Below are 14649 nucleotides of genomic sequence, written 5' to 3'. Positions count from 1 at the left end.
ATGTTGTCCACGTGGACATTTGACGAACCCCCACCCCCCTATCCGTGGACAAGCGTGGACTTTTCACTAACCCCCTCCCCCCTCCAAGCTGTCCACGTGGTATATGGACGGCCCCGAAGTAGATTTATCTGTCCTAAGCTAGGCCTTAAGCATATTGAATTTAACTTTAAGTAAAACTTGATGGTAACATACTGTTTTAGCATGAAAAATCATGTTTTTCACGAAAGTTGAACGATTTTGTAAGAATTTGCCTACATTTAGGCGCTTAATGCCTGAAACATTGAACGCCTAAAAGTAGGCAAATTCTTGTAAAATCGTCTTACTTTCGTGAAAAACAAAAACAGTATGTTACCATCAAGTTTTACTTATAGTTAAATTCCATATGCTTAAGACCTAGCTTAGGACAGAAAAATCTACTTCTTGCGTGCCTTAAAATCGTTTACAAGCGCATAGAAACTAGACTCAAAATTGAAAATATTTTGGAGGCCTGGAAAAAGTTCTACACCACCTATGCTGTCGTAATTCTGCAAAGTGACGTAAGCGACATTGATAGTTTTGTCCCATTTTTTGGTTATTATGCATAAAACTCTTGGCTATCCTCTAAGTTTCTTTCCATAGATGATAGATTACGACTAGATCTTGCATTCCAATACAGCTTTATTTTAAAACCAGGTATTGTAAATAATATACCGAAAAATATCGAAATTTTGAATGGCGCTTACGTCACTTTGCAGAATTACGGCAGTATATACTTCTTAACCTCCAGGCCTGACGTAATATACAATAATACATAGAACTAACAACTTTCCAGATGAATTCATTTGAATTCCAACTAATGGGGCTTTGCTAAAAGGAAGGTTATGCAACTTTTACCCCTCCTGACCCAGACGTCCACCGGAATAAAACTGTCCTCGTGGCTCCAATTTTTGTGGCTCCCAGCATAATTGAAACTACAACTAAAAGTGAAGTGAATCTCATTGAAAAATATTGATGTTTGCATCTTTGGCAGCGGTTTGAAATTTTGTTGTAAGCCCCGTAGCCTACGGGTTAAGCAGCGCCTATCACAATCCGCACTGCCGTACTCATCGCTCCGAGGATAAACTCCCACAGAGTGTTGAGATTATCGCTCTCGTTGATCTCACTTATCCGCTCGTCTAGTTTCTGATGATAGTCAGCTACCGTACCGTCTGCTGAGAAATGCTGGATATTGGAACGCATCAGTCGTCGGTTTCTAGAGTCCGACACGATTGATAACCGAGCTCTAATCTTACTAACTACGAGATAGTGGACCCCTCAAAGTTGTAACATCAATGACGTCCGTAAAGTGTCGATCCTGGTAGAAAGGGTATATAGATTGTCGCTTTGGTTACAAATGATGAGGCAAATCATGTGTGAGAAGTCTCAGCTGAAAACCAGAGCTATATTGGACGCTCAAGGTTGTCGACTCACCATTTTACAGTCCATCCTATGATATAGGATAAATTAAAAAAAAAACTTGTACTTGAAAGGAAATGGGAAAGTATGTTAACTCGAGTTTAATTGCATATTGCTTAAAGGCCAGCGTCCATGCACTGCCCCACAGTTAAGGAGGTAGAGGATCGACCATATGTAATGACATGTGCGCCAATCAACCACCAAAACAATAGTTTGGCTTCGTTGCACTCAGTTAACCCGATAAAGTTTACAAGCTGCGTAAGAGCACGAAATCTGCGTTACGGGCAACCGGCAATGTTATCCCTGTAGAATACCAATGAGGTGATGCGTCCTCGCCAATTTGTCATCGTATTTACCCCATTGAATCGACGCAATCCATTAGTGCACGCTTATATCGATCGGCAGGTGGATCGGCACGTACAATTTTGGCGCAATTACAGTCAACTACGAACCACGCGCGATGAGTCGTCATTGTTGGGGTCTTGTAACAACTGATCCACCGGTGGATGGTACCGCTGAAGTCATGGTGCACCTCATTCGAATAGTGACAATCGGGACAGTTGCTCGGATTGGTGAAGTGATAATTTAGTAAAACATTTACTCGAAGAGCAATGCGCATCCTTTTGCAAGTGGGTGAAGAACCGTTGTGAGAAACCGCTCAAAGCTAGCAAATTAACCAACTAAGATGTGTTTCGCAGATCTTCGTCATCGTTGCCGCCCTTGTAACGGTCATGAAAGCGGATTCCATCCCGGATGCACTGCGCAGTTACAATCTGGACCTTCAGAACTTCAAGTTCTTCAAATATCCCGGAAGGCTAACACCGTACGGAGTACGTCCGGGCAATCCTAATCCTTCGTTGACGCAGAAGGCAGCGGCGATATTCCGATACTTCAAGAAGCTCGCCATTGGACCACCGATGCAGAACTATGGCGTCAAGGTCAACCAGAGGAGGGCACTGCATCTGAGGGCTGCCTATCAGAAACAGTTTGGCTATCGGGGGAAGAATCTCATAGCGCTGATCGGAAATGGACATTCGCCACAGGAATTGCGGTATTACGGTGCAATAGGGCGTGATTTCGGTCCGTATTAGCTTAAGCTTTAAATAATTGTTAAGTGTGAGTGGACTGAAACTGTGAAATTATTTATGTGATGTGATGAAGACTAAACCATTACAGGATGTTGAAAGCTTTCTGATGACAGAACCCCCGTTTATTTAAATTTCTAAAGGCATGTCTCCCATGTTAGTGTTACAAATTGATAAAGATTGTGAAGCGGATCCTGCTTCTTTTAGGCAATCTTGCACCTTTCGAAACAGAACAAGCATATCGCTCCATATTTTTGTTTCTTCTTCAAACGTATAGGAGGCAGATCTGCTTAACAGACATTTGAGAGGCCCATATAGCCGCAGCTGTGAACCGTGTTGAAAGAAAAAACTCAAATACTCAAATCTAATGGCTTAATCACAGACAAACAGACGTATCCCTTAGAACAAAATGCGAAAAAAATCATCGTCACGAAAACATAATCGCCCAAGGCTAATTATGCTGTAGTACGCAAACCCACTGAGTAGATGCTGGTAGTGAGCAAACGTCAAACAGGAGCGAAAGCGATGCGAGCGCTATAAGCGAGTGATTTGCGAACTATGAAATATTTGAAAAATCCGTTAAAAAGGGAAACGATGGGAAGTGAGTAGAGTGACACGTCTGTTTGTCTGTGGCTTAATTGTTTTACGTGCGATTTTTGATTCACCAAACTCATCAACGAAAAAATCATGTGAGTTGACTCGTGGATTTAATCATTGCTTTATCTCTAGGTGTTCTTATTATTTACATCGAAGACTTAAGGATTGTTTGACAGAACAAGACCAAATCTTGCGTACAACACCATAGAGCATGGTTTCCCAAACTGTGGGTCGCGACCCCCCAGGGGGGTCACCGGCTTTCATCCAGGGGGTCACGAGGGATAGTTGAATAATTTACTGTAATATACTGAGGAAATTTCTATGGTGGGTCGCCTAAAGCACGTCTTCTGGCAAAAGGGAGTTGCGCATCTAAAAAGTTTGGAAACCTATGTCATAGAAGAACAAAATTTCGATGCTTGACTGCGGAATCGGGCGCGAGTTTGCTCACGCAGGTCCAGAAACTTTTCGTAACGAAAATTTCCTTGGACATACATATGGAGTTTACTCGTGATTGCCACACAAGAGCCCTAGCAAGAGCCTTTTCACTCTTTACATATCCTTAGATGGCGGTGCAGGGTCGACTCGCCATCACATCTGTTTCACCGCAGTACCGTAGGTATCGAAATTGAAACCGCGGTGTACCGCAATTTGAACTCACCGCAAATGAGGCCTTATCCGCATACACCGCAAGGACTTGATGATATGCGACTTATCTTTCCGGGATACCATTTCATGCCGCGGGCTTGGATCCAACCTTGTTGACTGACAGCGACATACCTGCAGGGATGCTGGAGTTCAATCGCAGAGCATCAGTATGACCTGCGTAGCTAACTCCGAACTCTGAGACCACCTTTTATTGATGATTGACCTAGCCCATGACCTAGCCACTCCTTGAGTCCACACCTCCTCTGTCGTACCGAGACGGTATACCTTACCTTACCGGTCAGACTAAGGCCTGATTGTCCTCTGCTGTACATAGTAGCCGTCTCCATTCCACTCGGTCCATGGCTGTTTGTCTCCAGTTCCGCACTCTGCGTAGGGTCCGCAGATCATCCTCCACTTGGTCGACCCTCCTAGCTCGTTGCGCTCCACGTCTTCTAGAACCGGTCGGATGACTCTCGAGAACCATTTTAGTCGACTCTCGGGAACCATCCGACATCCTGATGACGTGACCCGCCCACCGTAGCCTCCCGATTTTCGCGGTGTGGACGATGATTGGTTCTCTCAGCAGCTGATGCAGCTCGTGGTTCATTCGCTTTCTCCAAGTCCCGTCTTCCATCTTCGCTCCGCCGTAGATGGTACGCAACACCTTCCGTTTGAAAACTCCAAGGGCGCGTTGGTCTTCTGCATCTAATCAGCGTTTTGTAGATAGTTATCTTTGTGTGACGGCGAACTTTGTTCGATCGTACAGTTCTGCGGAGTCCAAAGTAAGCACGATCTCCTGCCACAATGCGTCTCTGAATTTCTCTGCTGGTGTCGTTGTCGGCGGTTAGGGGAACTGGGGGTAAGACGCCCACGTTAAGGAAGAGTTCAATTTTATTCACGAAACACTTTATAATACACTTTTTTTTTGGCACTAACATGAAGCACCATCATGTTTCCTTCCAAATGGAAGAAACCATAAACCAGTTTTATGTTTTACTACTGAAAAATTCAAATTTGAAAAAAGTTTGATTTTCAGAATTTTAGTTTTAATGTTTGCCTAAAACAAGTGAGCCCAAGTACACAAATTCTTCAACCACCTCGATTTCATCACCGTCGATAGAAATTCGGGGAGGCGGGCGCAGTGATTTCTCCCTGGAGCCCTTTGCCATCATGTACTTTATCTTCGACACACAGGGCTGTTACAAAACTGTCGATTTGGAAACCGCAAAATCCGCGCCAAGCATTTTGAAATCCGCGCCGAGGTCATCAAATCCGCGCCAGTACAAAAACATATGATTTTGATGACTCAGGCTCATAAAAAGTCTGAATTTTTCAATTTTTCGAGCATGTTTTTTGTTGCACTCCAGATGAAGATCATTTCTAATGTTAAAACCGATTTTAGCTATTATTAATCCATGCAACTTCCACATCAACCAAGAAATGTTGCAAACAGGTAAGTTTTTCAAATTGGAATAAAAAGTTTTGAATAAATAGTTATTTGATTGCTTGCCAATCAGGGTGACTACTATTTCACGAGAATGGGATTTCCTGTTCCCTGAAACAGTTCCAAAAAGGAGAATTCTTGGCGATTTTTTTGAAATAATTATAACCAACATTATTGTAGAAATCTTGCTATAAAATCTGTAGTAAGTCTCAAAAGATCGTTCGAGAGAACTGCAAGAAAATTTTCAGATACACATATAGTAATTGAGCGTAATCCATTGATTAAATAAATCACCAATTCCAATAGGAATAAAATTTAAGGGTGATATTTATTAAAAAGGAATCATTTCATAAAAAATGTCAGGCAAATGTTCTCACCTTTGAGCAAAAGGTATGTAAAGAAGTATTAATTCATTAGAAATTTAAGATAAGAGTTTCTGCCCATACCACACCCTTGGAAATTTCAGCAAGAATGTCCTGCATGGGATTTGCTGCTTCATGTTTTCATGTAAAAAAATCCTCCACAATTCTACCAAAAAACCCTTTATTAATTGTGCTTGATACTCCCCTCTCAACGAATGCTCCGATTGGAAATCAAAGATAAATTTTACCATGACAACAGAAGTTTATTTTTAGGATAGACATTACTAAATAAGTTTCGTTCAAAATATTCTATCCGAAAATTTAGCCGGGTTAATACATAAATGACTTCAAGAGGTTGACTACGAAATTCAGAAGAGAAACTTCGCTGTTTTCAAAAATTGAGCGTTTAGTGCAGTGCAACTTATATAGCACTCCAAGCTAGCGACTATTATCATTATTTTTACTCAATCACAAAATTCATAACTCCAATTTGGAAATGTTCTGTATTTATTTTGATTGTGTTGAGCTACATGTCAACATATTTAATGTAAGTGCATTTGAAAACCATTTCCGCAAAAACCGCACCGAAATTAGCAAAAACGCGCCAAATCCGCGCGAAACGCAAAAACCGCGAAAAACGCAAAATCCGCGCCACCTGTAACAGCCCTGCATTAATGACTAATCCGATTCGCCTGGCTTCACTCTTTAGTCGGATGTACATTTCCGCCATCGTCTTAAATTTATTGTTCGTGCAGTTGAAAATCTGAATTTTTGACGCGCGGAAATCGATGTTTCTCCTAAACCATGCGTCGGACGTACATCGGGCACAGTGCGCTGGATAGAGAGCCAGGAGCCACTACGTCCGACGTTAGGTTTCAGTATGAATTTGGAGAAGATTTGATTGTCGGTGTTACGTCCTCGATTTCGGAATTTGTCACCACCAAACACATCTAGTCCGGTTTAGTCGCGCACTCAGAAAGCCATCTTTATTTCACCCGTTCTCCCTATCACACCGCTTATTCTATATTGTCCTTCCCCCTGTAACTGAACATTCTCTTTATTCCTCGTGACTCAAGTTATTTGACACTCTTAAGATTAATACATCACATTCCTCCTTTTCATACAAATCACTGACAATTATTTATTTTGTAGTCTTCTAGGTAACCTGGTTTCTTGATCATCCTTCGTGGACGCACGGATGACTCTTCTCCCGGTTGTTGCTCATGGCCATCAGTTTCCTGAGTGGTGGCTCCTCCTCGGCTGCTCCAGATGTCCTCTGTTGATACTTCTTCTTCGTCCGATGTTTCCTCTTGACTGTCACTTCGACTAGATGTCCGCAGCTTGAGATGCGCCACGTTCCTGTGGATAATTTTGTCTGATACCATGGACTGCAAGGTTACATCAGATCCGCAGCGATGAACAATCTTCCATTCTTCTGGGCTAAACGTAGATGCCAATTTATTATCCTTTATCATCCTTTTGACGAAGACAATATCACCGGCCTTCAGTTCTCTCTGTTTAGCTCTCCGACGACTATCCGTATAATCAGCACTCTTCCGCTTCGATACTTTATCCCGGTCCATTGCTTCTTCGATCAATCGGTTTGGGCCGGTGGATACTGCTGGCAACTTATCGCGTATTAATCTACCAAACATCAGAACCGATGGTGCAACTCCTGTGGACGAGTGTGGCGTTGAGTTATACATGAGGACACTCATTCGCAAATCCCACTTCCACTCCGTCTCCTCCAGATGACTTATTTTCAAGTGTTTCTCGATCATCCCATTAACGCGCTCCACTTCCCCATTGGCTTGAGGCCAGTATGGAGTGGTCTTTCGATGCTCTATTCCAAACTGTTTGCAAAATGTTTTCATCTCTTCTCCCGTGAATTGGGGGCCATTGTCGGTTTTCAGCGTCTCTGGAAAGCCAAACCGACAAAATGTCTCATGGAACGCTTGAACGGTTAACGTAGCGGTGATTTGCTTCATTACGACGACTTCGACAAAGCGGCTGAAATAGTCGACAATGACAAGGAGATTGTGCCCCGACGGGAGAGGCCCTACGAAATCAGCTGCTAAATCCGCCCAAGCTCTATCTGGCATCCTAGTGTTCTTTATCGGTTCCGGTGGATCGAGGGCAGACACAATTGTGCACGATTTACAGCTCTTCACCACCTTTTCTGCCTGTTTGTCCACAGCAGGCCACCACACTTTCTGCCGCAGCCTTCTTTTCATAGAAACTATGCCTGGATGCGACTCATGCGCTATTCGCAGCGTCTGTTGCTGAAGATCTGCAGGGATAACAATCCGTTCACCTCTCATCAATAGACCTCCCGATCGATACAACTCTGTTTGGAAGGGTTTGAACATCTTAATCTCATCTGGCCAGACGCCATTATCAAGCGCAATCATAACCTTCTGAATCATCTCATCCCTGTTTGTATGCTCTTCTATCTCTTGAATCGTCAGTGCTTCAGGAATCGCGGAGGTTGTAACTTTCATGATATACAACTCCGTGTCCTGATCAAAAGGCTTCGGTTGTACGACAGGCAGTCTTGAAAGTGAATCCGCGAGATTGGTGGCTCCTGGTTGATAAACGACTTCGAAAGAGAATGACTGTACTCGCAACACCCATCTTTCGATGCGCGGACAGGGCTTCGATCGGTGAGAGAAAAGGAAGTCCAACGGCTTACAGTCAGTTATCAATTTGAATTTTGTTCCCAGAAGAAACAGTTTAAACCTCTCAACCGCCCAAACCAGCGCCAGCGCCTCCCGTTCTGTCTGGAAATACTTTCTCTCCAAGTCTGTTAGCGCCTTACTAGCAAAAGCGATGATTCTTTTCTCATTACTGCGATTTTCCTGAAGAAGTACCGCTCCAAGACCGGTAGGGCTAGCATCTGCGATGAGCAAGGTGGTGTCCGCTGGGTTGAAAAATCCCAGAAAGCCAGTCGACAGTATTTCTTGTTTGATCGACTCAAAAGCTTTTTGGTGTGTCTCTTCCCACTTGAATGGAACTCCTTTTCTCAAAAGGCTCCTAAGAGGGTCGGTTTTTGATGCCAAGTGAGGTACGAATCTACCCACGTATGTCACTAAACCCAAAAAGCTACGAAGTTCAGAAGCGGACAGCGGAGCACGAAATTCCTGGATTGCTTGTACTCGACTTTCAGTCGGCTTCACCCCGTCTGCTGATAGATCATAACCCAGAAACTGTAGACTAGTAACGTTGTACTGACACTTTTGATGATTGAGCAAAACTCCGTAGGATTCCAATCGGTCCAGAAGAGCATTCAGTCTCCTATCATGTTCCTCACTGGACCTCCCATAAACCATTACGTCATCCAAAAACACAACCACGCCCTCCAAGCCAGCAACAATTGTCTCCATCACCTTCTGGAATAACTCGGGAGCCGAACAGATACCAAACATTAATCTCTTATATCTATAAAAGAAAATGAAACGCATAAGTTCTCTTCGATAGTTTTATTTCAGTAACTCATGAGCATGGCAACACCCAAAAACTATGCTTTACCTGAATAGCCCGTACTTTGTCATGAATGTGGTTATTCCTCGGGATCGCTCGGAAATTTCGATTTGATGATAAGCATCTTTGACATCGACTTTGGAAAAACGAACCGCCCCGTCTATTCCGCCAAGCAACTCGTCGATCACTGGCAGAGGGTGTTTTTCTCGAAGAACAGCACGGTTTGCTCGCCGCATATCCACACAAAGTCGAACCTCACCGGAATCCTTCAATACCGGCACTAGAGGAGAAACCCAGGCCGATGGTTCGGTAACTCTTTCGATTATGTCTTTATCCAGCAGTTCTTGGAGTCGTTTTTCAACCATTTTCTCCATTGCGATCGGTGTTCTACGGTACGGTTGTTGAACTGGTTGGACAGACTCGTCAATTGGGATTTCCAGCAGTACCCCTTTCACCTTAGGGAACGCCTCAGTGCCCCCACTTACTGTTGCAACATCAAAGCCGATTTTCAAGACGTGTAGTTCCTCGGCAGTCTTCGCTCCCAGCAGACATTGGCGACCACCGTCTACGACATAGAACTTTGCGTTTACTTCATTAGAACCGGCTGTAATGTTAGCTCTGAATGTACCGACAAGCTTCAGTGGAGTGTCCGACGCGTACGCTCTCAAAACCCGGTCTGGGTGCCCTTGATCTGTGACTATTGCCCCTGCCTCCTTCATTTGAGTCCAAGTTTCCAACGAAATAATGTTGGCATCTGCACCCGAGTCAATAGTCATACGGATAGTAACTCCTCCGACAGCGAAATGAAATTCGTTGCTCCCCATGGCGTAGAACACATAACCATCTTCTTTCTCCATCCGTTTCTCGTGTTCATCCTCTTCCGTTACTGCACGAATGCGCTTTGCCGGTCTACCAAAACCCTCATTTCCGTAGCTGTTATTCCCGGGGTTGCCCCTGAATTCGGATTTGCGTTTGCCAAGTCTAGCGTTTCGGTCCTGATGGGACCTCTCCTGTCCTGATGATGAACCCGGACCTGAAGATCCGAACCGAAAACACGTCTTTGAGAAGTGACCGTATGCCTGACACTTATTACACTGTGCATCTTTTGCCGGGCACCATTTACTGGCCTTTAGATGTCCTAGACGACCACACGCAAAACATGTCATTACTGTTCCTTGATTCATGGCAACCTTCACTGGCAATCTTGGTTTGGATCGGAAAGACCTATCCCGCACCATTTGAATTCTAGCTTCGTCTGAAGCTCCGCCAAATGATCCGCTCATTTTGCTCATTTGCATCGACTTTGTTTTCGTATCAGCCATGGTAGTTCCCAGAGCAATGATTTCACTCAAAGATCTATGGTCCTTCTTCAAAATTTCAACTCGTAGTGGTTCAGAATTACATTTCTCGGTAATTTGATCCACGATCATTTCCTCAAAGTGATCAGGAGTAAACCCACATCGTTTGGCTTGGATCCTCAAGCGCAACGCAAAATCAGATAACCGTTCTTGTGGCTTTTGAGCCATTTGTCTGAACAGATAACGCTCGTATGCAATCATCCGTTTCGGTTCGAAGTGATCATCCAGGGCTTTAATGGCCACGTCGTAATGAGGAGGTTCTGTTACTATCAAAGGAACACGCTTTGCATCTGGCAGATTATCGTACAACTCTTGTAAGTCTGGGCCTCCCAGGTACAAGAGCTTTGCAAGTTTGTCGGACTGATCTTGAACTCCACAAGCAATGAAATAGCATTCCAGTTGTCTTTTCCATTTCTCCCATTCAGATGCCATGCGGTTATCCTCAATGTTCATGTCAAATGGCCGCACTGGCCGAAATGCTTCCATGATGTTTGAATCACTATCAAAAAATGATATATGATCCAAAAAAAAAATATTACTCCATGTTATATGTTATAGGCTCTCTTTTTTTTTTCTTGACCAATGAACACTGCATGATTGTAGGTAACATGTGAAAACAGTCCCCTTTGCTTTATAATTAAGGCGTGATTATAGTTTTGTAAGATATATCCCTCCAGTTTTTTTTATTTATTTATTTTTTTATTTATTTATAAGTGTAATTTTACCAAAACATTATTTCCCAATACTCAAGTTCTTTCATTTATAAAACTGACAATTAACTCCCATCCAACAGCTCTATGTTTTATTTCCCCGAAAGAATATCGGAATTCCAAGCTCAATTCAGCTTGCATCTCCTTAGTATTATTATGCCTCAAGTTCCAAACCAACAGTTCGGATGTCATAGTTTTACCAAATAATCTATACCAACAGTACAGACAAAATATTTCTTGAGTAGTTAACCCCTCATTCCCTCATAGCATTCAACATTTTTCACTCTGATGGAACCAGCAGTTCACATCTCTTTATCTTCCAAACCAACAGTTTGGAGCTCTTGGTTTCACAGAACTATCTTCTAAACCAACAGTTTAGATTCACCTCCCCCCCTGAAGGAATCAAGGACACTCGCACATACACATTCCGGTCAAAAATCTTGAACCAACAGTTCAAGTTGCTAACTCTCTGCTCTATCTCTACCTCTCTCAGTTAACCATTACTTACCGCTTCAGAATTCTTTCCATGAGCGACGCCAAAGCTAACAGCGCCTTTCCCATCACCAACACTAATTCATATTCTAAGCAATATCATTCAAACTCCACACCACCGCTTTCTTTTCTAGTTCCACTCGTATTTCACGATTGACAGACTTTGTTGCTCGCACCATCACTATGATAAAATTGACAATAACCTCACTTGTATCACCCGGACAACAGGGCGTAGTACCCTCCATTCACTACAATCATGCTTTCAGTGTTGTTGGTCAAGATCCCATAGTAAAATCAGCGGTAAAATGTCGAAAATAGCACTCACCTGGCTCACCAAACGCCAAAAAGTTTATCTCGAGGGTCTGCCTGCCAAACAACTCACAACCGCGATAAATAAATCCCCAACCTCGTTCGCCAAATTGTTACGTCCTCGATTTCGGAATTTGTCACCACCAAACACATCTAGTCCGGTTTAGTCGCGCACTCAGAAAGCCATCTTTATTTCACCCGTTCTCCCTATCACACCGCTTATTCTATATTGTCCTTCCCCCTGTAACTGAACATTCTCTTTATTCCTCGTGACTCAAGTTATTTGACACTCTTAAGATTAATACATCACAGTCGGGTGTGGGGAAACTTCGTGTTTCAACCGACAATACGAGCTATAATATCAATATCATCAGCGAAACCAAGCAGTTGAACGGACTTCGTGAAAATCTTTCCACTCGTGTTTATCCCCACTCTCCTATTTACACCCTCAAGAGTCATGTTGAACAGCAAGCACGAAAGACCATCTCCTTGTCGTAACCTTCTGCGAAATTCGAAGGGACTCGAGAGTGTCCCTAATTCTCGAACTACACACATCATTCGATCCATCGTCGCCTTGATCAGTCGTATCAGTTTAGCCGGGAATGCGTATTCGTGCATAATCTGCCATAGCTGTTCTCGATCGATTGTGTCATACTCCGATTTGAAATCGATGAAAAGTGGTGTTTGGGCACGTTGTATTCGCGGCATTTCTGTGACAGCTGGTGGATGACGAACATCTGGTCCGATGTAGCGCGTTCACCCATGAATCCAGCCTGATATTTCCACACGAACTCTCTTGCAATCGGTGATAGCCGACGGCATGAAATTTGAGAGAGTACCTTGTAGGAAGCGCTCTGTAGTGTGATCGCATGATAGTTCCCGCAATCCAACTTGTCGTCCTTTTTGTAGATGGGACACACGATTCCTTCCATCCATTCCTCCGGTAATACTTCCTCCTCCCAAATATTGGTAATGACCCAGTGTAGTGCTCTTACCAGTGCTTGTCTACCGTATTTTAGTAACTCGCTTGATAGTTGATCTGCTCCAGTGGCTTTGAGACGGGCTTGGTGGTCTAGTGGCTACCGCTTCTAATTCGTATGCAGAAGGTCATGGGTTCAATCCCTGGCCCGTCCCTTCCATCCTACTTTGTACCTTTCTATCAACTTCCTCTCTCTCTCTCTCTCTCTCTCTCTCTCTCTCTCTCTCTCTCTCTCTCTCTCTCTCTCTCTCTCTCTCTCTCTCTCTCTCTCTCTCTCTCTCTCTCTCTCTCTCTCTCTCTCTCTCTCTCTCTCTCTCTCTCTCTCTCTTTCTCTCTCTCTCTTCTCTACATATACAACTCATGTATATTCATACACTGAGGAAAAAAATTCTTAAGAAATTCATCACAACGGTCTTATGAAAAATGTCATAAGCCTCTTATGAAAATCATAAGATATCTTATGAAACGTTGATCCCGAAAAGCCAAACTTTGCACTCCAACCGTTTCAACTTTCGAAGCGTCGATAGGCACGTTAGTAAAGCACGCGTTCTCCGATCTCGACGACCCTGTTTCGATTCCAGGTTGAGATTTTGTTTGATGTTGCGCAAAAATATTTCATAAGATGTCTTATGAAATGATATCATAAGAATTTCTTATGGAAATCAAAACTTTTTCTTCTGTCGAAATTTCATTAGACAAACTTATGCCCTTCTCAAGATCAGTTTACTCAGTGAGTGCTGCTGTCGAGGTATGGCGGATCGAATGTCCCTCCAGCCATTGTCAAGTATAGCTGCGCCAAGCTGCTCTTCTGTTGATAGGGCCACTGCTAGCTGCTGCGCGTAGTCTTGAGCCACTTCTACGCTACGCAGCTAGGGGTAGTCGGGGTAATTTAACCAATGGAGCAATTTGAGCACCACTGGAAAATCACTTAAAATCTATAGTAATTTTTGAAAAAATCCACCTAGGAGCTCCAATGCTGGCCTGATATTGAAGCGATTGAAACATTAGAACGAAGTAATTTAGTCTCATAGTAAATTGGGAAAATAAAATTTAAAATAATTTTATTTTATTGCCAATTATTGTTGGCCAAATTACCCCGACAAGGGCTGAACAAAAACATCTCATGAGACTTCTCTTGTTTAAATACCTTAAACAACTTTCAAATTAGTTTGTTTTCTGTACACTTCAAGTTGATACTATATGATTCAACACCAAGCGAAGCATAGGTATTAAGTTTGTATTGCATTAGGCGATAAAAATTCATTATTGAAAATAGGGTGCTCATATTACCCCGACGGTTCAAAAACGACCCAAAAACAACACTTTTTTCAAAAACCATATTTTGGCATTTAAACACGATTAGACTATGATATGTTTATGCAACTAGTTTAGTATTATCAGAAACATTCTGGCCATACGATGTACGAGAGATTCAACGTTGTTTTCTGCATCTTCAATCGACTTTTGCTTAAGTTGGCCAAATTACCCCGATTTACCCTACTCGATGTTGAGCCGCGGTGTTCGACTTCGACGGTTTAGAACATTGGTCGATTTGGTTTTCTGTTTGATGATCGGGCGATCTGCAGTTGACTATTGTGGATAGTCCATACCATGGAATGCTGCAAAGTTTACGCATCGCAGGCCGTCACCATTCGATACTCTGATTTTTCCTGTCGCTTTTTACGGGCCATGAATCGGAGATTCTTTGGAGTCTTTACGTAAAATATATTTTGGACACTTCCATTTACCGTTGT

The 14649-nt window shown here is 43.1% G+C and overlaps 3 protein-coding genes across 3 annotated transcripts; 1 reads left to right on the top strand and 2 right to left on the bottom strand.

The window, feature by feature from the left end:
• The first annotated feature begins 1594 nt into the window (after positions 1 to 1594).
• LOC109426633 (uncharacterized) lies at positions 1595 to 3513 on the top strand. Its single transcript, XM_019702161.3, has 2 exons — positions 1595 to 2063; positions 2133 to 3513. The coding sequence occupies exons 1-2, from the start codon at positions 2046 to 2048 to the stop codon at positions 2523 to 2525; spliced, it is 411 nt and encodes a 136-aa protein (XP_019557706.2). The 5' UTR covers positions 1595 to 2045; the 3' UTR covers positions 2526 to 3513.
• Positions 3514 to 6694: 3181 nt separating this feature from the next.
• On the bottom strand, positions 6695 to 7993 carry LOC134286878 (uncharacterized protein K02A2.6-like). The gene has a single exon (XM_062848572.1). The coding sequence runs from the start codon at positions 7991 to 7993 to the stop codon at positions 6695 to 6697; it is 1299 nt and encodes a 432-aa protein (XP_062704556.1).
• A 1098-nt stretch (positions 7994 to 9091) lies between these two features.
• LOC134286877 (uncharacterized) lies at positions 9092 to 10858 on the bottom strand. The gene has a single exon (XM_062848571.1). It carries the CDS (start codon positions 10856 to 10858, stop codon positions 9092 to 9094), a length of 1767 nt encoding a protein of 588 aa, XP_062704555.1.
• Positions 10859 to 14649: the final 3791 nt, after the last annotated feature.

The sequence above is a fragment of the Aedes albopictus genome, chromosome 2, assembly GCF_035046485.1.
Source record: "Aedes albopictus strain Foshan chromosome 2, AalbF5, whole genome shotgun sequence".
Classification (NCBI taxonomy): domain Eukaryota; kingdom Metazoa; phylum Arthropoda; class Insecta; order Diptera; family Culicidae; genus Aedes; species Aedes albopictus.
The sequence above is the reverse complement of the archived record's forward strand: the minus strand, read 5'-3'. Positions and strand labels throughout refer to the sequence as shown.